The 24,322-nt window shown below is 42.2% G+C and overlaps 2 protein-coding genes across 2 annotated transcripts; both read right to left on the bottom strand.

The window, feature by feature from the left end:
- Positions 1-305: 305 nt before the first annotated feature.
- On the bottom strand, positions 306-828 carry LOC120530053 (dynein light chain 4, axonemal-like). The gene has a single exon (XM_039754206.1). It carries the CDS (start codon positions 824-826, stop codon positions 524-526), a length of 303 nt encoding a protein of 100 aa, XP_039610140.1. The 5' UTR covers positions 827-828; the 3' UTR covers positions 306-523.
- Positions 829-21,139: 20,311 nt separating this feature from the next.
- LOC120529939 (zinc finger BED domain-containing protein 4-like) lies at positions 21,140-22,032 on the bottom strand. Its single transcript, XM_039754148.1, has 2 exons — positions 21,692-22,032; positions 21,140-21,434 (listed from the first exon to the last, which is right to left on the bottom strand). The coding sequence occupies exons 1-2, from the start codon at positions 22,030-22,032 to the stop codon at positions 21,140-21,142; spliced, it is 636 nt and encodes a 211-aa protein (XP_039610082.1).
- Positions 22,033-24,322: the final 2,290 nt, after the last annotated feature.

The raw sequence follows: 24,322 nt of genomic DNA, 5'->3' as shown, positions 1-24,322 counted from the left end.
TAACAACGTGTGCTAGGTATTACTCCCCATTACTGGAGATTAAGATAGTAAAGCATCCCGAGAAACACAGCAGCAGCCAATGGTGCTGCCACATCCAATGAGATGAACACATGTTACATTTAAAGAAATGTTTTGTCAAATTTGGAAGAAAGAATCTCCAATGGTCGTTCCAGTTCTCAAATAGAAGACTTGTGTTCAAATAAAGTACTGAAATCAACTTTCCCATGCACCTCTTGAATATCCTGTTTAAATATTCATCCATTTTGAAGCCACTTATCCAGTTCAGATTCACATGTATATGAATTTTATATTTTCATTTTCTATTGGTTAAACTTATCCATAACGTCACGTTATCCAAAGGCTCTACAACCACATCACAGTCACTACACAAACATTAAATACATTCATGTAATGCACTTTACAGTTACAGAATAAATTCAAAACTGGCTTTTATGGAGAAGGCTATGGTCAAATTAAGGTTGTTGGTTCATCACGTATCCCTTCAGGAGGCCATTTCTCAGACCTAGGAGCACTTCCATATGCAGATGGCCACAGTGCAGAAGTAAAAGTACAACAGTCCCTTGACGTCATGGGTGATGTCCAACCCAAAGCTCTCCCCAATAACAACATTCCACAAGGAGCCAAATGTCTTGTCCATCGTCTCCTTAATCATCTTGGCTGCTTTTTCATTGTCTGAGGCAAATTTTTCCAGGGCAGTGACACACATTTCAATGGTTTCTGCTCGCATTTCATCTGGCATGTCTGAACCCCGGACAAGAGCGAAGCTGTGTGCTCTTTTGTAATCGGCTTCATCCTTCTTTTCCATACTTTAACCGCTGGAGGTACGGCGCTGAAATGGTTGTCAGCCTGAGCTTTGTCTCCAATAATGGCTCACAAGAGTTGACATTTGCATGCCTTTTTCTGATTGGTTGGCATAATGAGGGAGGTGTGCAGCTACATTCTTGGAACACTAAGGCTTAATTAAAAATAAAAGTCACGTCTACTCCACATAGAAACAGAGCCGTTAACAGGACTTGTTAGAGTTAAGTTGTGCTCTTTGAAAAGCCAGTCATTATAAAGAGGAATTCAGAGATTATGGATAATGTAAGCACAGTGGGTCATCTTTGTCTTTTTGTTAGTTTTATATTTTACTTGTTATCTGATACTATTGATTCCCCAACTCCCCCCCCAATCTATTGATGGTACTGCTAATAATGCCAGGCTAGGCAATGGACCCTGCGAAGCTTGATTAAAATTGATGGGTGCACTACTTGTGCTCATCTCTCCTTCAGGTTAATTAAATCAACAATTCATTTCAGAACATCTTCAGACACCATCACGAATTTTGTTATGTTGCAGTCCAGCCATCCATCCATCCATCATCCAACCCACTATATCCCAACTACAGGGTCACGGGGGTCCGCTGGAGCCAATTCCAGCCGACACAGGAAACAAACCTCAGGCAGGGCGCCAGACCACCACAGGGCGCACACACACACACACACCCCACACCAAGCACACACTAGGGACAATTTAGAATCGCCAATGCACCTAACCTGCACATCTTTGGACTGTGGGAGGAAACCGGAGCACCCGGAGGAAACCCACGCAGACACGGAGAGAACACGCAAACTCCACTCAGGGAGGACCCGGTGAAGCAAACCCAGGTCTCCTTACTGCGAGGCAGCAGCGCTACCCACTGTGCCACCGTGTCACCCTTATGTTGCAGTCCATCCATCCATTACCCAACCTGCTATATCCTAACTACAGGGTCACGGGGGTCTGCTGGAGCCAATCCCACCTAAAACAGGGTGCAAGGCAGGAAACAAACCCCGGGCAGGGCGCCAGCCCACCGCAGGGCACACACACACACCAAGCACACATTAGGGACTATTTAGAATCGCCAATGCACCTAACCGGCATGTCTTTGAACTGTGGGAGGAAACTATGTTGCAGTCTTGAGCTAAAATTGTTGATGTTCATTAAAAAAACAGAAGATGGCAGTGTTCCTCTAGGCTAATCCCAAGGTTGCTTGGGAAGCGGAGTGCGGAAGTACAGTCCTGTCAGGGTCCTTAGGTGACTCCAAAGGGCAATGCCTGGGTTTTGGGGCAACACTGGTTTTCATAAGACTCGGAAGTGCTCCTGGCATGCAGAAACTTGCCAGGAGAAGTAGAAGAAAAGAAAGACATTTATTAAGTTATATTGTGATATTTGTGACTGTGTGCACTGCAAAACATCTTGGTGAAAATAAAAATCTGTTATTTTAAACCTGGAGTTGTGTTGGGTGATATTGTATCTGAGCTTCAGCGCTCAGTGGCACCCCCTTGTGGCTACAGCATGTATACAATGACATTTATTTATTTGGCCAACACAATTATACAAAGCAGCTTACAACATTTGAGATACAATTAGTTACATTTCTTTTTGTTCTTCCAATTGGAGCATAGGTGGGTGACACGACTTGCTTAGGGCCACACAGTGTCAGTTAGGTGGAGTGGTGGCTCTGAGGCTAGAGATCTGCACTAGCAATCGGAAGGTTGCTGGTTCGAATCCCATAAATGCCAAAAGTAACTCTGCTCTGTTGGGCCCTTGAGTAAGGCCCTTAACCTGCAATTGCTGAGCGCTTTGAGTAGTGAGAAAAGCGCTATATAATTGCAAAGAATTATTAGTAGGGGGATTTGAACCCACAACCTTATGGTTTGAAGTCCAAGGCCTTAACCACTGTGCCACACTGTATAAAGTGTATATAAAATTATCTATTATAATAAAAAAATCTTGGGTCGAGACGTGACCTTCTTGGAAAGACACTTTGATGTCCCGCGAGACTTTACAACCTTTGGAAGCAAAGACACGTGAGACGGTGACTTTTGCACGTCACGCCTTACTTATAAACAATTTAAAACAAGATCACGGACATCTATCCACACAGTTGGACTTTTACAGGGCCCTATTTGGCAGCACCTCCTCCATACCCAGATGTGCTGCCAGAAGAAGCTCGTTGGGCATCTGTAGTCCATCTTGGTGCCCTATAAAAGGAACCACTCACCGCCACTCAATGGCCGGAGTTGGGAGGAAGAGGACAAAGCCTGAGGAGGGGAAGCGGCAGAAAGACTTGCGGCAAAGAAGGGACTGTGCTTTACCTTATGCTGTGGAAGGTAATAAACTGTGTGCTGTATGGTAAAACCTGTACATCCTGTCTGTCTGTGTCGGGGTTAGGGGGGCTAACCTTTACATGACATTCAACTGAGCCATCACACTCAGTGCTCAGTCTGTAATCCCAGCCAGCAAGTCGCAGTAGACAATGCATGTCGTGACCAGTGCCTGGACAAGAAGTTGAGTTGTATACTCTTTTTATCTTGCGGATGTTACGTAGAGTGAATCTGCATGATCCAGAGATTGCTGTCATGTGATCAGCGAAAGTTAGCTGGTCATCAGTGTTGCATGTGTATACACTGGAAGTGTCTTTAAGGTCTAGCAAGTCTAGCAAGGTCTTCAAGCACCTGAGTGTCCACGGTCACGAATGCCTGCTTCTTTTTCACCTGCAGACCAGAGGACAACTTAAGATAAGAACTGCAACGTCACTCCCAGGTTTTGTTCACAGGTCCCAACTTTATGCCCGCACTGGAAGTCAGCGTTCAAACAGGAACCCGCATCTGACAAACATGAACTATGGAAAAACTATCTAATTGATTGGAAAGAAAGTCAACTATTTATTTAATTCCTTACTTTTGTTGATATTAAAAGCAGGGTAACCAGTTGGCCCTCAACCCTTTACGGCTGTTGTGATGTGAGATTTTGCATAACTTGATAAATGTTTTGTATGTCTTTATTTATAATTTACGCAAAGCAATGTAATTCAGTGTTACTTTGGTGAGAGGCATTCGTGTTTACTGCCCCCTAATTTTACGACTGTCTATTTGTAATTTTACGACAGGATTTGGGGATGTGTCTTAAACCAGTTTGGCGAGTGTTTCTTTGCTAAAGTCTTTCAACCCCCCTGCATGGAAGCCAGGATGTTTAACATATGGTTTTTGGTGTTAGGTGTTAAGATGTTCTATTTCCCCCATTGGTCTGAGATATGGCTGTCTGGATTGGCTGTAGGGATTGGACAGAAAACCTATAAATTTACTTGCTCAACCACACTCTCTCTCTCTAACCAACACATGATGAAGAAGCATCTCTCTTGCTAACCTGTGATGATGTAGAAGTATCTTTCTCTTGCTAACAACTAAAGAAGACCATCAGACCATGAACTGAAGACAACACAATGAAGAGCACAGCTTCAGCCATTTTGAACAGACATGTGGCTAAAAGCTGAGCACCAATGATGCCTTAACTAGAGACATTAAGTAACTACAGGTCTGTGTGCCACCTGAGTTACACATCACCATTTTATCCGGCTGTATGGTTGCCAATATTCAAATGTACTTTGCATATTGTTATTATTTATGAATATTATCTATAATACATTATTTAAAGTGTAACTTAACTCCTGCTTGTCTTTCACTGTAATTGCCTGAGGTTATAAATGTAGAAGGGAAGGTGGGGAGAAGTTATAAAGTACAATATCTGATAAAGAGTGGCGAGTCTGTGAAATCTGAGGCATTCTGACAAAGGCTACATATTAACTCTTTCAGGGCTGATGTCAACTTCTGTCAAAAGGAGGAGCTGACGATGATAATCAGTATGTAAAGTGTGACAAAACCAACCGTTATCTTTTAGTTAGACTCTCGTTGCTAGAAGGAAAGTTAGCTTCATTGGTTTGACCGAGACTTCCTGCACTCGCGTGAGTAGCACGGCGCAAACAACGGCAAAAATGGCACTGACATAATGGCGAGAGGTCAAAGCGAATGCGTAAAGCAAAATACTGCGTGGACAAAGTTTTGCCTATTATCTCTGAACTGGACGATGACTTGCTGGACTCCAATTTTGATACAAGTGATCGAAAATGAATGTGAGGTTCCAGCTTCAGCTGATTGGTCTCCGGCTAATCGCGGTGCTAAACAGGTTCGTGTAGTTGACACGCCTACGGCACTGTTAGCACGGAAGACAATGGTAAGAGGTAGAAACCAGATTGCAATGCACTGCGACCGTGACCCCTGCTGCTGCTGCTGCCTCGTCCACGCAAAGACAACCCGGCAGCAAGCCGGTCGCACATTCTTGGCAAACTGGCAGCCACAGCATGCAGCAACAGACGTTTAATGTTGATTTCTCTGTGAAACCATTGCTTTTCAGGAACTATGTTTTTTTTAGAAAAAATATTCAGCCCTCAAAGAGTTAATAATACAAAAGGGGAAAGGAGAGTAAAATAATACTCTATTAAGACAAAACAGCGGCCATATTGAGTTAGGCATGCGGCCTGTTCTGAAGAAAGCTGACCGCAAATGAGGACTTAACTGGAGACATTTTAAGTAACTACAAGTCTGTGTGCCACCTGAATTACACATCACCATTTAATCAGGTTGTATGGTTGCCAATATTCAAACGTACTTTGCATTTTGTTATTATTTATGAATATTATCAGTAACACATTATTTTATGTGTAACTTTTTACTACATCTAATTGCCTGAGGTTATACATATAGAAGGGAAGTTGGGGATAAGTTATATACAATAATACCTTATAAACGGTGGGAAGTCTGTGAGATTAGGCATTCTAAGGCTACATATTAATAATACAATAGGGGAAAGTAGCAAAATATATTACTCTACCAAGATAAAACAACGGCCTTGCTTTTTTTTGTGAGGCCAGCATGAAATAACAGAACCGTAGCAAATGTGTTGGATGGGGATATCATTACTCGCCACTTTGCCCATGTATGATGTCAATACCCGATTGATGGTCCAGCAGGATTTGCACCCCACATGCATTAAAAAAAACTTGCCATATTATCATTAGAGGGGTATATTGGATGACCACATCCATCCATCCATCCATCCGTTATCCAACCAGCAATATCCTAACTACAGGGTCACGGGGGTCTGCTGGAGCCAATCCCAGCCAACACAGGGCACAAGGCAGGAAACAAATGCCGGGCAGGGCGCCAGCCCACTGCGGGGCACACACACACACAGACACACACACCCACACCAAGCACACATTAGGGACAATTTGTAGATTTGCCAATGCACCTAACCTGCATGTCTTTGGACTGTGGGAGGAAACCCACACAGACATGGGGAGAACATGCAAAGTACACACAGGGAGGACCTGGGAAGCAAACCTTCCCTGGGTTTGTTTCCTGCCTTGCGTCCTGTGTTGGCTGGGATTGGCTCCAGCAGACCCCCGTAACTCTGTAGTTAGGATATAGTAAGTTGGATAATGGATGGATGGAAAATGACTGATGTCCAGTGGGAAGGCAAAGCAAACCTTAAAGGACCCCCCCCTCCCAGAGTCAAAAACATACAAAATAAAAAAGATAACAGTGGATTTATTAGCATTAATGAAGTATTTCTATCTTTCTGATGGAAGGAAAAAGTGTGATATACTACACAGACAAATCAGAAGCAAAAAAAGGCATGGCAGCTGCTTGTGTCAACACGCTGCTCAAAGATGACACTCGGAGACTTTCAAGATGTGCAGGTAGAACAGTACTTTTATTACAAAAGGCGCATAACTGTCTCAGTTCAGTGAAGCGAGCCCCAAACCAACTGCGGACCCCATTTTTATTACGTTTTTTTAATCATTCTCCTTCATTCTTATCACTCCAAGGACTCAGCCTCCTCCTGCCCAGACCCCGCTTTGGACACCGATATTTACCATAGGGTTCAAGTACAGCCATTTCTCTACCATCGATATATCTAATCCAATGTTGGGCTGTTATCTGACTTCCAGAATGGATTATCACCTTATGACCCCTTACATTCCTCAACCTTACACTAAAGAAAATATTGGGGGTTTCTACATTCGGTTTGAGAAAAATAAAGACACAGGTTCAGGCCTTTACTGGTTAACTCTTTTATGGTCTAAGACCAACAGCTATAGCAAATGCTTTCTTAGTCTAGGAGAAATTACATCATTGCATGGATTTTATCTTCCATAGTGTTCCCAAGATTGGGACTCTGTGAGCATAACTATATATATATGTATATATTGTAAAAGGCGCTATATCCGCGCTCGACCTGACACAGACTGACATGGAGGCACGTGTAAAAACAGCAAATAAACTTTTATTTTTCTCCTCTGAGGTCCACGTCTTCCCCGTGTCCCTCAGTCCCAAGCACACCAAATAAGTAAAGCAAAGTAAACCACATCACACTCTTCTTCCTCCAACACCACTCCTTCTAGGCAATCTCGTCCTCCTCCACCCGACTCAGGCTCCCAGAATGGAGTGAGAGGCCCCTTTTATGATGCACCCAGATGTGCTCCTTGATGATCTCCCTGCAGCTTTTCCTGGTGTGGTGGAAGTGCTGCATTGGCACCCAGAAGCACTCGGGTGTACCTGCTTCCTGGTTCAGCAACACTTCCTGGTGTGGAGGAAGTGCTGTGGTCCAAGGCTCCTTAGTCCTTCGGGGGCCCCTGGCGGTGGTCACGGATCCCCACAAGGTTGATCCTTCCAGCTCCATGGCTCCCACACAATTCAGGATGGCTGCCCTCTTGCGTCCTGGGGAAGGAATTGCCCCTCTCCCGGTACCCTGCTTCTCCAGGCCTCCCGGTGGGACAAAGACCCCAGCCATCCATCACAATATACAACATTGCTAGTCTGGCTGAGGTCGTTATTCCATCTGTGTGTTTTGTTGTTTAAGGCATGGTGGTTCAGTGGTTAATACTTTGCCTCACAGCTTAGGTTACATTTTTGGCCACAAAACTCAGTCAAGGAGAGTTGGCAGGCATTTCCTTACCCCTCAGGGACATGTAAAAAGACCATTAAACCATTTTAATCCAATCAAATCAATAACATTTTAGAATAAGCTTTTAAAGCACTGAGAAAGCAGATCCTCTCCCCATTTCTTTTTCTTCTCCATTTATCTTTATTCACTTATTAATTCATCTATCTATCCATCCATCCATCCATTATCCAAACTGCTATATCCGAACTACAGGGTCACAGGGGTCTGCTGGAGCCAATCCCAGACAACACAGGGCGCAAGGCAGGAAACAAACCCGAGGCAGGATGCCAGCCCACACACACACCCACACACCAAGCACACACTAGGGACAATTTATTTACTTAATTTTACTAGCTCTAAGTTTTACGCTGGTGGCCATGCTCTCTTTTTCAGGGGTGGGGGTTGATCTGTTTTCGATCCTATTTTTGTAAAAATGTATCTATTTGTATGGAATGTTGTGTGAGTACAGTAAAATCAATAAAATTAAAATAAATAAATAAAAATAATCCAGTCCAATCTAGTTCAGTACCTCCTTCCTCTGAACATTTCTGTGATTTCACTGAACACGAGGCAAAGCGAACTCTGGGGGGGGTTTAATCATCACTAGTCAAAGCCCAAGAAAGACAAAAATGTACTCATAACACCGTAACAATGACTCTTCAGCATTCATAGCACATTTTGAATGATTAGTGACTTTTGTAGAATTTGCATGCCCCTCCTTCACCGATAGCCCCGCCCCATGTCTTTTTTTCTCATCCAGCATGTCATTTAACAGCTTGCTCTCCGTGTGTTTCTTGTGACGCCTCAACTCTGTTCATGGAGTATTTTTCCAGTCTTTTTGTACCATTGATATCAGTTCACAGATCCTCACTTTTCTGCAGCACTACGTTTCCTTTTGGCTCGGCCTTTTTTCTTTGCAGCAAGCTGCTTCTTGATTTCTTCTAAGTCATACCGACTGATACTCACGGTCCAATAAGCAATACCACCAGCTAAAATAAGAGTCCCCACAAAAGCAGACACGATGCCATAAACCACGGGCCAGATCCAGGCATGCATGCTCCGGTCGTACGGTGGCAGCTGTTCTCTCTCGATGATCAGCTCCATTTCTTCCATGCTTATTTCACTCAGGTCTCGTATTGTTCTTACGTTTGCTCCTTCCTTGTTGGAATCATCGGCAACTAGTGCCGACTGCATGCTCTCCACTCCCTTCTGGTAATTCTCCACATATTTCTTCAAACCCAGTATTTTATCTTGGTTGATGTTCTTTCCCATTTCCACTGCAACATCGTCCCTGCCAACTTGCTCCAAAGCTCTGAAGAGACGGTCAAATGGCATTACCTGTCCTTGGCTCGACAGCCAGTTCATCATGACTTCCTTGCACTGCTCAATACTGGTTATGTCCCTCTTTTTCCTGGTTAGAGGTGCCATATTGCTTTTTGACAATCGTTCTGCCTCTTTCAGCATATCTTTTTCTGGAGTGGTGAGAGTACGGTAGAGGTCCTGACATTCCTGAGGGCTCAGTAGCTCTACAATTCGGGTCATTTGGTGAATTCCAATGTCATCTGCAACGGTGTCATCTGCATAGCAGCTCCAGGAAATCAAAGGGACTAGCAGTACCAGCATTGCCCGACAGGCTCTCACTTTCATGATGTCAAGAAAAGCATATTTCACTGAAAGCTGGGCAGATCCTACTGCAAGCAGGCACTCGGGTCAAATGGTTAATTGACTCAATTCAGTTTTCTCTTGTATTAGAAGAAGCTAGGTCTCATTTGCATACCACTTTCTGATTGGCCAGCCAGAGTCTGTTTGTGTGGCCTTGCTAGATGTGCATAACCACATGGAATACAGATATAGCATAAGAGGAAAAAAGCCATCAATATTTAATAAGCACCTGCCACTCTGACTGACTGACTGACACTCCATCTGTTATATAGTGCCTTTCATACAATGCCTTACGAAAGTAGTTATCGCTGTTGTGTTTTTGTGTTTTGTCACTTGAAGTCCACATGACCATCATCATCAAGTTCCTCCATGTGAGGTCACTGATGTTAGGTAGAATGCCTAGAGGGGGCTGGGTGGTCTCGTGGCCTAGGAACCCCTGCAGATTTTTTTTTTCCTCCAGCCATCTGGAGTTTTTTTTTTGTTTTTTCTGTCCTCAATGGCCATCAGACCTTACTTATATTCTATATTAATTCTATTTTCTTATTTATTTTGTCTTTTTTCTCTTACTTCATTATGTAAAGCACTTTGGGCTACATCATTTGTATGAAAATGTGCTATAGAAATAAATGTTGTTGTTTGAATTAAAGTAGTTTTTTCATTTGGATTTCCTGTGAATATTGCACACATTGTTGAAGAGGAATAAAAATAAGATACTTTGTATATCTCTCTTATTATATTCAAAAATCTTGGGACGAGACAAGACTTTTTCAGAGAGACAAGATGAGATATTTTCAGAGAGATAATTTCATGTCCTGCGAGGTGAGACTTTGTGCCATGAGATGAATTGAAAACTTAACCGGTCCAAGCGGAGTTGGAAATAAAAGACAAAGAGTAGAAGACAAAGTAGAATGTCGTAAAGAGGTTAAAAAACGTTGGTGCAATACACATGCATAGCAGATTAGATATTAAGAAAGTCTCAAAAAAATTATAGTAAAGATCGCATTAGCGCTAACACATGGAAATTATTACTCGGTAAAATAACGGAAGAGCAAAAAGAGATCGAATATATGGACATAGGTGATATGGCAGAAGTATATAGATATCGTTTGGTTTTAAACTTTAAGTCAGAGACTTGTAGATTGTCTAATTCATGCTGCCATCAGGGAAAAGTAATGTGTCTTCCCAATGAAGAGGCAAATCTGCGAGAAATAAAAGATTTAGATAGATAGATAGATAGATAGATAGATAGATAGATAGATAGATAGATAGATAGATAGATAGATAGATAGATAGATAGATAGATAGATAGATAGATAGATAGATAGATAGATAGATCCCAAGGGGAAATTCAGATAATCCAGCAGCAGTATACTGATACAAAGAAACAATATTAAATTAAATAGTAAAAAAAATAAAAATGAAAAAGCAGACAATAACTTTGAGTAATGTTAGCATTTACTCCCCCGGGTGGAACTGAAGAGTCGCATAGTGTGGGGTCTCCTCAGTCTGTCAGTGGAGCAGGACGGTGACAAAAGTCTGTCACTGAAGCTACTCCTCTGTCTGGAGATGACACTGTTCAGTGGATGCAGTGGATTCTCCATGATTGACAGGAGTCTGCTCAGCGCCCGTTGCTCTGCCACGGATGTCAAACTTTCCAGCTCCGTGCCTACAATAGAGCCTGCCTTCCTCACCAGTTTGTCCAGGCGTGAGGCGTCTTTCATCTTTATGCTGCCACCCCAGCACACCACCGCGTAGAAGAGGGCACTCACCACAACCGTCTGGTAGAACATCTGCAGCATCTTATTGCAGATATTGAAGGATGCCAATCTTCTCAGAAAGTATAGTCGGCTCTGACCTTTCTTGCACAGATCATCAGTATTGGCAGTCCAGTGCAATTTGTCATCCAGCTGCACTCCCAGATATTTATAGGTCTGCACCCTCTGCACAGTCACCTCTGATGATCACGGGGTCCATGAGGGGTCTGGGCCTCCTAAAATCCACCACCAGCTCCTTGGTCTTGCTGGTGTTCAGGTGTAAGTGCTTTGAGTCGCACCATTTAACAAAGTCTTTGATTAGCTTCCTGTACTCCTCCTCCTGCCCACTCCTGATGCAGCCCACAATAGCAGTGTCATCAGCGAACTTTTGCACGTGACAGGACTCCGAGTTATTTGTTTATTTGGTAAAAGTGAAATCCACAAACACTACAGGCAAAATATCCGAATCTACAATAATTTGTTCGCGTTCGCATTATCCAATGCTCAAAACATAGATTTACATGATTCAGGACCATGTGCTATGAGAATCTGTGGTCCCACAACAATTACAGTAACTACAAGTTTAATTAAAAAAAAACACACAATTCGGTCAGGTTTATTATTTATATTAGGCAGAGTGGTGGCTCTGAGGATAGGGATGGGCACTGGCAATCGGAAGTTTGCCGGTTCGAATCCCACAAATGCCAATAGGGACTGCTCTGTTGGGCCCTTGAGTAGTGAGAAAAAACGTGCTTGGAGTAGTGAGAAAAGCGCTATATAAATGCAAAGATTTATTATTATTTATGATCACGGAGAAGTGATGCAACATAGAATCGAAAGAGTAAAGCGATCGGACGTATTAGAAATTTAACAGCCAATAATGGATACAAATTTATACGTCCAAAAGTATCGCATTTTACACTAAATTTATCTGAAAAACACGGACAAAGAAGTTTTCTTGGATTTCTATTTGAATCTGAAAGATCACACTCGCATATATGATAAACCCACATGTGATGAATTGTCAGCGATAATAGTTTCGAAAGATGGAGATATCAAAGACAGAGTTGATATTCGTGTTTATCCAAAAGCACAGCACAAATCGCTACAAACGGAAGATCTGGGAAATGACTAGCGTGTAGAGCCCGCATGGGGGTTGGTGAGCAAGGCAAGCAGGGGGCAGAGCCCTCTAGTCTATGAAAAAAAACAAAAAAAACTGAAAAGCTGTGTGTGCATATGTATTCATCCCATTTGCTATGAAACCCCTAAATATGATCTGGTCCAACCAATCAACTTCATAAGTCACGTGATTAATTGGTTAGGGTTCACCTGTGGTACTCAGTGTCACATGATCTATCAAATGACATCAATATCAGTAGAGAGAGAGAGACAGGTCGGGAGCATGCACTAATAGCGTGTTGCCACCCACCACACAACAAATCACCTGGATTGGGGCCCTCGGTGCAGCAGGTGACACCTCAGCACCACACTTCAACAGTGTGAGGTTTTTTATTCATTTATTTATTTTTTTTACGGTGGCTGGAGTTCCAATCTTACCACCAACCCCCAGGTTTTCCCTGTAAGATGGAGAACCTGCATGCAGGGCTGGACGCAGATTAACGTTATACCCTGGACAAAGCAATTGTAGGTTAATGCTGTGCCGGCAATCAGAAGGACCTGTTCTGAAAGGCCCATGATTCTGACACACCATAGCAAGCAAGCAATATAAAAGACCAAGGAGCACTCCAGGAGACAAAGTTGTGGAGAGGTAGAAGTCATGGTTTAAGAACTGAATATCCCACGGAACAGCATTAAATCATTCATAACAACATGAGACAAATATGGCACTACTACATACCTCATCAGAGAAGGCTGCCTACCAAAACTCACAGACAGGACAAGAAGAGCATTCATCAGAGATCTGACAAAAACGCCAAGGATAACACTGATCAAGCTGAATAGATCCACAGCCACAGGAGATGTAAATATGTATCCATATTACCACTTTAAGCAGAGTGGGGCTGTATGAAAGACTGGCCAGAAAAATACAAAATTTGGAGTTTGTACAACAACATGCAGTGGACCCTTCAAACACATGGAAGAAGATTCTCTGGACAGATGACACAAAAATTAACATTTTTGGCAATTATGAGAACTGCCATCTGTGGTACGAACCAAACACTTCCCTCAGTGAATCATGGAGGTAGCAGCATCATGCTGTGGGGACAGGAAAACTGGTCTGGCCTGAAGAAAAAACGTATGCCACTAAATACAGGACAATACTTGAGAGAAGCTCGTTTCAGTCTGCCAGAGATTTGAGACTGGGATAAAGGTTCACCTTCCAGCAGGACAATGAATGACACTAAACACAATACTAAAGTGACACTGGAGTGGATTAAAGGGAGACACTAAAATGACTCAGAATGGCTTTGTCAAAGCACAGACCTCAACCCAATGGAGAATATGTGACATGACTTGAAGATTTCTGTGCACCAATGCCATCCATCGACCTTGAAGGCGTTGGAGCAGTTTGGCCTTGAAAATCCCTGTGGCTAGGTGTGCTAAGCTAATAGAGACTTTCAAAAAGAGACTTGCAGCTGGAATTGCAGCCAAAGGGGGCTCTAAAATATCTCGACTTTGGGGGTGGGGCGTGTGAATATTTATGCACACTTAGGATTTCTGTTTTTCTGTCCTATTATTGTTTGTGTCACAGTAAAAAAAAAAAAATAACTAAATAAAAATGGAGCACCTCTAAAGTGGCAGAGACATGTTGTGTAAATCAAATGGTGCTAACCTCCCAGCAATCCATTTTAATTCCAGGACAACAAAACAAAACAGGACCAACATTGAATGAATACTTTTGCAAGGCACTGTATATTTTATATATTGCCTCTATCTAGAGTGTCTTTCTAATCTTTTTATCTATCCAACAGTCAAGTCAATGTGGGTTCTATTTCAGTAGCTCATACAATACAATACAATACAATGTATTTTTGTATAGCCCAAAATCACTCAAGAGGTGTCTTAAGTGGGCTTTAACAGGCCCTACCTCTTGACAGCCCCCAGCCTTGACTCTCTAAGAAGATAAGGAAAAACTCCCAAAAAAAACCTTGTAGGGAAAAAATGTAAGAAACCTTGGGAAAGGAAGTTCAAAGAGAGACCTTTTTCCAGGTAGGTTGGGAGTGCAGTGGGTGTCAAAAGAAGGGGGTCAATACAATATAATACAATACACAGAACAGTACAAATCCTCAATACAGCAAAAAAATTAAAATATTACAAGTACGGAGCAGAATTTAACAGTAGATGATATCCCATAATATGATTTGGATTTGTTTAGAGTCCTGGAGACCTCATCCATCAAGCTGCCTCCCCCTATTGGCCATTGCACAGCTGAGACAGAGCTGGGCCAGCCAATCCAATGAAAGGACCCTTCTATCCAACGATTTCTGCGATCCTCCATCAGGGATGACTTTACCTGAAGTAGGCAAAACAACTTGGCAGGTGGGCCGTGGCACCAAGTGCCACATTTTCAAGACTTTTTGAATAAACTCTGGAATGAATGTTGAGCTGTCGATAAATACCATGCCACTTCAGTCCCAGTCATATGACTTTGGTAGAAGTGGGAGCTCTAGAGATGCAAAGACAGGTAAACTAAGGAGACTCAGAACGGAGAACTACCAAAATAATGAAGAACTTCAGACTTCATTAACTTTATATCAATTTTTATTTTAAATCTCTATAATCATAAAAGTAGAGAGCGACCTTCTGAATGTGAATAAATTAGGACACCCCCACATTGACAAAAATGGAACAGACCAAGGTAGGAAGAAAAAGTTTAATTTCTGTTACACACATCTCAGATGGGACATGAGGGAGGGCTGAGCGTCTTTTATATTAGTTTACATCTTTATTTATAAGTTTATTGAAAAACTGTAGTTCTTTTTCACAGGATTGTTCTAACAACGTACTGGAGTATATAAAAGGTGAACTTTCTTTAAGATATAGTCAATACTGATCAACTCTGTGTATGCTTTCAATTCATGTTTAGAGTAATTTCATTTATATTTAGAAGTGTATAAATCTAAAGTTAAAATGAACATTTAGAGAAGGGAAGAGAATGAAAGCTGTTGTGGTTAATATTGATATGTTTATACTGTATATCATCTGGTGTTGTATTCTTTGGTGGTTCTAAACTGAACCCAACATGAGCAACAGGGTGTACAATTGTACTCCTTGGTTGCTTTCTACCTACCTTTGTGCCATCTCCTAGACTCTTAATTGCATTGGGGTGTTTCTAAGATTTGATGTTATCAGCGTCTTAGGACCCTTTAATGGTATCTTTCTTTGGGCTCTTGCACTCTTTTTTTTTATGTCAATGTCAACTTTATTTATATAGCACATTTAAAACAACACAGGAATGCTCCCAAAGATGTTTACAATAAAAGAAGAAAAAACATACAATTAATATAAAAAAATCAACAAAAATAAAATATATGAACATTAGATAGATAGATAGATAGATAGATAGATAGATAGATAGATAGATAGATAGATAGATAGATAGATAGATAGATAGATACTTTAATAATCTCAAGGGGAAATTCACATACTCCAGCAGCAGTATACTGATGCAAAAAACAATATTAAATTAAAGAGTAGTAAAAATGCATGTAAAAACAGACAATAACTTTGAATAATGTTAGCGTTTACCATCCCGGGTGGAATTGAAGAGTCGCATAGTGTGGGGGAGGAACGATCGATAGAACGATAAATAGAAGTAATGTTATATAATCACAATGAGGAAACCATCAGTATTACTGAAGGTCACGGAATGCAAGTGAATGTTTTGAACAGTTCAATTGTAGACAATTCCTTTATGTGATGAGGTAAAGAGTTCCACAGGTGAGGAGCAGCAGCTGCAAAAGCCCTGTCCCCCTTAGTTTTACACTTGGTACAAGGGACAACAAGAGATAAGTGACCAGAAAAATCTAAGCACTCTGGATGGCTGGTGTAAAACACACAATTCAAATAAATAGGCAGGAGCTCAAAACAGTTCTTAAATCGGTGCTTGAAGGGGAACCAAGTTGCTGTCAGTTCTTAATGTTTTGTCTGGGGTTTTTAAGATATATATACTCAAGGGAGAATCAAAAAGTTAAGGTAGCTTACCCTCGAATAGTAAAAAAAGACAATTTTCCCTCTGGGTTTAACAAACGTATATCCAAATACCAATAACTGTGAATCCACAAAGACTCCCTGCAGGTCCATGCACTTATTGTATTATTCCACTTATCTTCATTTCTTTAGAGAAGTGTTTGAGTTGCTGTCCAATCCAGGTCTGCACCACTTCTTTAACCTCATCATTCCTAGGGTCTGCTCCCCAGGATGTGTTTGCTAGTGTCTGAGGAGGTTATTCCTGCTGGATATCTTCTTTTTTGAGTTTAAAAATATGTTCTTTAAAAGACAGTGTCCTGTCCAGTGTGATTCCTAAGTAAACAGGATGTTTGGTGTTCTTCAATACTTTTGTTATTGTGCACCAGCGTGGACTAGGTCAACCCATGCCAACAATGCTGACCCTGAGCTAGTGCATGCCGAATTATCACTGACACATTGCGAACAACGTGCCTTCCTGCTTTATACAGGCTGGCTGGGATCATACTTCTCCATATACGACAAGAAAGTAGTTCAAGAGTAGAAAGGTTCAAGCAACTGATGGACTCCAGCCACCCACTCCTCCACCACCACCAGGAAGTAAATCACCAAGTACCTTCTCGTCGAAGCTTCACCACAGTGGAACCCCTTAATCCAAAGCAGTCCACAACACATAGGCTCGAGAGTTGGAGAGAGACTGACTGTAGCCCTCCCAATGAAGCTCTTCTAACACCTCAAGAGCATCTACCCAATGGAACATCCTTCTCTAGGAGAGACTGGGTCGCGCTTAACCGAGCTAGGTCAAAGGTGGGCAAAACAAGGGACAACCTATTTAGATGGGGCCTCACAACAAGCACTGAATGTCCTTGTGATGAGCCCACCCAAACAATGAACCACATCCTCCATGAATGTTCCTGAGGCCCTACATATACCCAAGAAGATCTTAAGGATGCTAATGACGCCGCTCTTACCTGGATATGGCAGTGGCGTGATAAAATATGACGATCATTAGAAGCCAACCTGCGACCATGTAGAGCCTCTTTAAGTGGACCCATGATGCAATAGTCACATGGTGCCATTTAAGGTGGATATAGAAGAAATTTAAACTGCAACTGTGGCATTTTCTCTACAGTTTCAGCTGTGACACTGGGATGTGCGTTGTCATGGATTAGCAACACTGTTTCTGACAACGTTCCAAATTACAGGTTTCAGTTTCTCTCTACATTGCACAGGTTACTGATTGTTTGTGTTCCTGAAAATACGCCAGAATAGGAACCTTCATGTCCCAAAAGACGGTCATCATGATTTTCTTGGCAGTGGGCTGTCGTTTGAATTGCTTTCTTTTGTTGAAGGTGGGTGTTCCCACTGCATGGTTTGTTTTTTGCGTTCCACCTCATAGTGATAGACCCATGTGTCATCCCTGGTGACAATCCGCTCCAAAACACTGATCTTTTTCATGATATTTCAGGAGTTGGGTCACAACCTCCACACGATGTTGTCTTGTGCAGATACCCATTCTGTGTAAAACTTTACGGGACCCTAGATCATCATGTACTGTGGCATGTACAGATCCGTTGCTGATATCCAAATGGGCAGCAACAGCAGACAACACAATCTGTTGGTCTTCTCTGATGAAGGCATTCTCCTTGTCGATGGTGAGCTTGTGTGTGTGATTTGGATGGTTGACCAGGTTGAGCTTTGTCAGCTACACTTATTCTTCGTGCTTTAAACTTTTCTACCCCTTCATAAACCTATCCTTAAATCATGCTGTTTTAACTTCCATACTGAACCAACATCCTTCAGTGAACTTCAGAAGACTTCACTCCCTCTAAGTTAACTCTGACTAAGGCGTGTTGTTCAACAATGCTGCAATCCCACAGTAGAGCGTCCATGTTCATTTGACCCCAGCCTCAGCTCTACTAATGGCAGAGCACTGCACTGCGAGTGTCCGTGTGATCATAAGCCATCGCAAACATGTTGTACTGCATCAGCTTCTATCCAATTTTAAAATTTTCTTTAGTTTTTGACTTACTCTTGTATAATATGAAAAGCAAAGGGGAAATTTTTGCATAAAACATATTCATGCAAATTGACAAAAAAGATTAGGTGACTGGCATAATATATCAGGCGCTTAACCCCCTGAAGCCCGACAACACCACCAAATTGGATTAAGCAGAAGCCTAAAATACTAAACTTAGGTATTTCAATAGCAAACCTTTATACGGGGCTGTTTAATATAACCAGTGTATTTGTCTCCATATTTCTAGGTAGCAAGTGCAGGTAAGTGAATAAAGCCGCTTGTGTTGACATTTTTGGGCAAGAAGCAGAATTCTAACAAATGTGCTCCTATTCCTAAGGTAGCAGTTCTTTTGATGTAAAAACTCAATGCCTAAATTGCAAAATGTCTCTTTTCTCAATTGCAAGTTAAGGGCCTTAATCAGTGGCTCAATAGAGAAGAGCAGGGGTCTCCAACACGTCGCTTGCGAGCCTCCCCTTTCCAAGTAGCTCACCAAAGGATTAATGAATCCTACATAAATATGAAAACTTGATTAGTCAAATTAAGGGTGGGCGATCTTTCCAAAAATTCATATCACAATCCTTTTAACACAAAATCACAATCCACAACCTGAATTACAATCTATCTTTTCAAAGTTGCATACACTTAACCCTTTGTTGCCTAAATGTATTTACAGCTATATTAAAAAAATCAATTATTTGTGTTTTTGCTGTCAAGCAGATGCTATATTAAGGAGAAGGGTCTAGCTGCAGCTTGCAATACCTATGACACAGATCATGTAATGCCCACAGCGTCAGTCACAAAACGCCCTTTGACTCAGATAACACTCCAATGACCCTAATCTTAACCACAGTGTAACAAGGCCCTAATGCTAATCATAGTCTAATGCGATGGGTGTTATGAGACTGACGTTGAGGGCATTTTGTGATGTTGGGGCAATACATGACTGACCTCAAAGGTACAGCAGTCTGCAATTATACTCTGTTGAAATTAAGTGGAGATTGTTAAACTGAATATAGCACTCAAGCAAACAATAAACTGGTATTTTTATCGTACCACAACTTACCTCAAATTTGGACAATTTCTCAAAATTAGTAGCCAAAATCCATGAGCATTGCCACACCAACAATGCACTTCCATCAGACGCATGTAGTTTCTACTACGACTGCTAAATGGCGTTACCAGTGCTTCCAATATGATTCTTGGTACGTATCGAATATGCATCAACTGGCATTGGCGGGATAGATAGTCCACCCTCGGCTGCATTCAGGCTGGAAGCAGTTTGAAGTAATTTCGTGACAATCTTTCACAAGAATATCTGGACTCAAACTCATCAAGACCTAAGTAACACTTTATTTTAAATATCAAACAAAGCTGAATTCAATTGTTCTCTCATTCGCTAGCTAAGTGCAGTTAAGGAACACGCCCCAAAGCTGGTGAGTGAGTGAGGAAGGCCCCTCCCCTCGGCCCGCTGCGTGTCTCTCGTATTTGTGCAAATAAATCGGTACAGCAAGCGAACTCTGATACATGGCGAAATAAAAGAAGTCGCAAAATCAACCGGAATGTTCAAACAAATTATAGAAAAAACCCGATCTGAATCCGTTAATTAGTTCTCTCGTGAAAAACGGACAGACATACAGACATTGGATTATATATATTATATATTAGTAAACCTTCAAAATAAAGTCTCAACAGCATTCTCAGCATTTCTGGAGCTTAGTAGAGCCAGATAATTAGAAGAATGTCTGCTTTGTTTGGGTCTCCACACCTCTGTGAGTCTGACATGAATGTCATGAAGTCAAAGTTCAGAAGAAGACTGACAGACGAACACTGAAATGACTCCATAAGAGTGAACCTCTGTGCCAGTCATCTGACTAACTAAGAAACACATCACCCATGCAACTGGACTTGCGAATAAAGTGACACAGTGACATGTGACAAAATGACAAATGAAGAAGTAATATCTGTGTATTTGGAATTGTATTGTTTTGACAGCATTCATGTTTAAATTCAATAGTGTGAGATACACTAGAAAATGCATACAGACTTACATAATGCACTTGCAGGTGAACTCGGTAATTTTTTATGATGTTTTAATTAGGGATGCACCGATACCACTTTTTTGGAAAACGAGTATGAGTACTTGCATTTCAGTACTCGCCGAAACATGATTTCAATTTACAGGTAACAGCTTTAGTCATATAATTTAACAAAAAAAACAAGGGACTAGTTTGGAATTAAGAACATTTATTTAAAATGAAAAGCATGTTGTATGCAACATATTACAGAATAAATAATTATAAAAAAAAATTTAAACAGTGACAGTGCAACTCAAGTATTTTTTTCAGTTTGTTGTAAACTCTGCCACTTTGGACAACACAAGGGGCATTAATAAACATCTTTGCTATTTAGCGCACAATATTTGAATAAACTAACAACATCCACCAACATAGAACTGTGGCAGTCAGTGCAACTGAGGTAGGTATTAACATCAAGTCTAAGACGACTCACTTAATGGAGCCTATTTAGAAAAAGTGAGTGGCAGGTTTTTTTAAGAAAAGTAGCTTTTCTGCATTATCAGCAGTCAGCCTGTTTCTGTTTTCATCTATAATGTGTGACACTGAGCTAAAAAGCCTTTCACTTTCCACACTGCTGTATGGGGCTGAGAGGTATTTCTGGGCCATTTTAGCCAAAGTGGGGAACCTGATTTTGTTGACACCCCAGTACTTCAGATGACTGTCTTCACGAGGGCTTGGGGCCTCTCCGAGGTGTTTGTCGAGCTCAATGGCAGTACCTGCTGCCAGCGGCTGTGCTGCCTGGGGCGCTCCTTAGCGATTTCTTCAAATACAGTATCCAGACTGCTGCTAGTGCTGGCCTGGGCCTTGAGGAACAGTTTAGCAGGAGGTTCTGCAGCTTCTGCCCGACTCCCCTCTGCCTCAGCTCTGGACATCATCTGCAGCTCCTGCTTCAGGTGCAGCTTGGCGTCCGGAGCAGTGTTGTTGGAGAAGAAGCGATCTTTATACCTGAACAAAATTCATGAATGTATTAATATGTGGAAAAATAGGACGTGATTTTAGTTTCCCCTAAACCACTATCACAAATGCCAGCCATTTGGCTTTCTGGTAGTAATAAGGGAAATATATTTCATATTATATATATTGCATACATTTGTATTTGTGTATTTTAGTTACAAAAATATAATATAATATTTCAGATGGAAATTAATCTTACATTTAGTACTGTAGTTTATCATTGAATACCTATAGCACACAGACTTTACCTTGGGTCAAGTATGGTGGAGATGAAGTACAGTGGGTTGGTCTCGACGTCACTGAAGCGCTTCTTGACAGCTGCCAGTAAGGTTGCTTTCATTGTCTTGACGCCGTGGTCCTCGTCTGTTTCTCTGTTTAGAAGTCTCACTAGCACAGTCACAGCTGGGATGACATCAGAGGCTAGTGCGTCGTAGCTGCTCACTTTTTTAGTTAGTTCCTCAAAGGGGGCGAGGATGGCAACAGTCTTCTCCATAAGAGCCCATTGGTGAGCGGTGAGATAGTCAGGGAGTTCATGCTCGGACACATACACCCCCAGCACTTGCTTTTGCTCAATGAGGGACTGGAGCATGTAATGGCGCTTTTCCACTGCATAGTACGGAACGACACGGTTCAGTTCAGCTCACTTTTGGGGGGTTTTCCACTGGGAACAGTACCTGGTCCTTTTTTTAGTACCACCTCAGCCGAGGTTCCAAGCGCCGAACCGTTACCAAAGCGTGGCGTGTAAACTCTGCTGTTCACTGATTGGCCGGAGAAAATCGTCATTACTGCGTCACTGGCTATTCTTTTCTTTAAAGGTACACACACGCGGAAGTTTGTGTCCCGTCTCTCCATCGCTGGACGCAGTTTGTTACATAAGTGGATGAATGTTTCTTCAGACATTCGAAAGTTCTCCATGCACTGAGTGTTTGTAAAACCGGGAACAATCACATCCCACCACTCTGAGGCACGGTTAAATGTCCAAACAGATGGTCTGTTGTGGCGACTTTTTTGCAAAATGTGGAAGATCTGTAATATACAGAATCAGCATTTTAATGTTACACTGGCAGTTAAGTTCATTTTATGCTTTGCAACAGTGATAAAAGTTAGCTAGTGATGTGCTTTTTTTAGATGCTTTCCCTTGCGTGTCATCGAGCTAAAGTGTTGTCGTTGTCTGCGTGTTGTTGTAAAAGTTCCACGGTGTCACGGCAGTAGAGGCGGCGCAACTATAACGACACGTGAATAATCCCGCCCACTCTAAAGCGGTACTAAACTGCAGTCGAACCGCAAACCGAGCCGAACTGAGCCGAACCAAGGTGAGCTGTACTGAACCGTGCTGTGCCGTACTATGCAGTGAAAAAGCGCCTTAATACGTGCTGTTCCAGCGCGTCTGTACGTCCTGCTGCAGTCTCTTTATTGGCTGGTTGAGCTGTCCCTGAATGTCCTCGAGGCTGCAGTAGGCTAAGGCGGAATGTTTAAAATGCCCGACTATTTTCCGCCCCACTGCTATAGCATCAGCTATGCTCCTCTGTGCTAATAAGCCCTCGTGAACAGCCAGTTGGAGTGTGTGCGCGAAACACGGCAGACTTGGAAGCCCTGCGTCATTCATGGCTTTAATCATGTTTTTGGCATTGTAACGAAGCACAACATGTACTGATGTTTTAGGTATACCCCATGTCTGGAGCATTTCCTAAAACACATGCGCTATAGCCTGGCTGGTGTGCGAGCCGTGGAATTGTTTCGCATGTAATATGGCGCGTTGCGGCGTGAAACTCTCGTCTATCCACTGGGAGGTTAGGCTAATTAGCAACACGGGGCTAACACTGCTTATCCAAATATCCGTGGTGAAACTAAATGAGTCGTGTAGTTTAGGCAGCTCCGTGTCAGTCATGTAGCGGCGGCTTGGGACATCATATCTGGGCTCCAGAACATGGAGGAGACGCAGGAATCCCACATTTTCTACCTCCGAGAGTGACTGGTCACTCAATGCAATGTACTCGAAAATTGCCTGTGTTATTTTCACAGCATGTGAATTGTCTCTGGACATTTTCTCTCGTCTTGCAAGAGTTTGCTGCAGCGTGGGTTGTGTTGGTTTAGAAGCGTAGCTAAACTCTTTGTACTCGTTGTCGTGTTGTTATTTTAGGTGCTTGATTAAATTACTTGTGTTAAATGCGCTACCATTTGAGCCTCCTCTGGACATTTTCGCTGGGCACAATTTGCAGTCCGCCTTTGTTTTGTCGTCTTCATTCACTTTGAAAGAGTTCCACACGGCTGATATGTCTCGCCTCGCCTTCTCCGCACTCTGAGCTGCACCCGGGGCCTGGGGGCGGGCACTCGGCGCCTGTGATTAACCCCTTACACGCCGCTCAAACATAGACATTTCTCAGACCGTGGTATCGGTCCCCGGTATCGGGGGACTTTTAACGAGTACAAGTACTTTAGAAAATGTGGTATCGAGGCCGATACCAGATACTGGTATCGGTATCGGTGCATCCCTAGTTTTAATGCAAAATGTGAGTTGTGGACACCAACATTCTGTAAATGCTCAGGCAAAACAAGCTTATTCAGTTTGTTTGGGTTGAAATAAGCTATGAGAAGAAATGCTAGAAAACATGAGTAGCTCTTGGCCATTTTCATTTTGTAAAAGTAGCTCTCAGGGGAAAAAGGGTTAGAGACTCACTTCTGACATTTACTGGATTCGAACTGGCAACCTTCCGATTGCCGACGCAGCATTAACCTACAATTGCTTTGTCCTGGGTATGATGATGCAGGTCCTCCAGCTCCAACTGGTGACGTTTGTAGTGGTGCCATATTCTTTTCAGGATGTTATAAACGATTTACTGGTGCTCTGTGGGATATTCTTTTTTTTTAATATAATTAAA

This window comes from Polypterus senegalus, chromosome 5 (assembly GCF_016835505.1).
Source record: "Polypterus senegalus isolate Bchr_013 chromosome 5, ASM1683550v1, whole genome shotgun sequence".
In the NCBI taxonomy this organism is placed as follows: Eukaryota; Metazoa; Chordata; class Cladistia; order Polypteriformes; family Polypteridae; genus Polypterus; species Polypterus senegalus.
Note: the sequence above shows the minus strand (reverse complement) of the source record. Positions and strands in the feature narration are given on the sequence as shown.

Excerpts from the sequence above, each read along its gene's own strand:
- LOC120530053 (XM_039754206.1), bottom strand. The coding sequence starts at position 826 with ATGGAAAAGAAGGATGAAGCCGATTACAAAAGAGCACACAGCTTCGCT.
- LOC120529939 (XM_039754148.1), bottom strand. The coding sequence starts at position 22,032 with ATGCTCCAGTCCCTCATTGAGCAAAAGCAAGTGCTGGGGGTGTATGTG. Across the intron at positions 21,435-21,691 it reads TCCACCATACTTGACCCAAG|GTATAAAGATCGCTTCTTCT; the intron begins GTAAAGTCTGTG and ends AATTTTGTTCAG.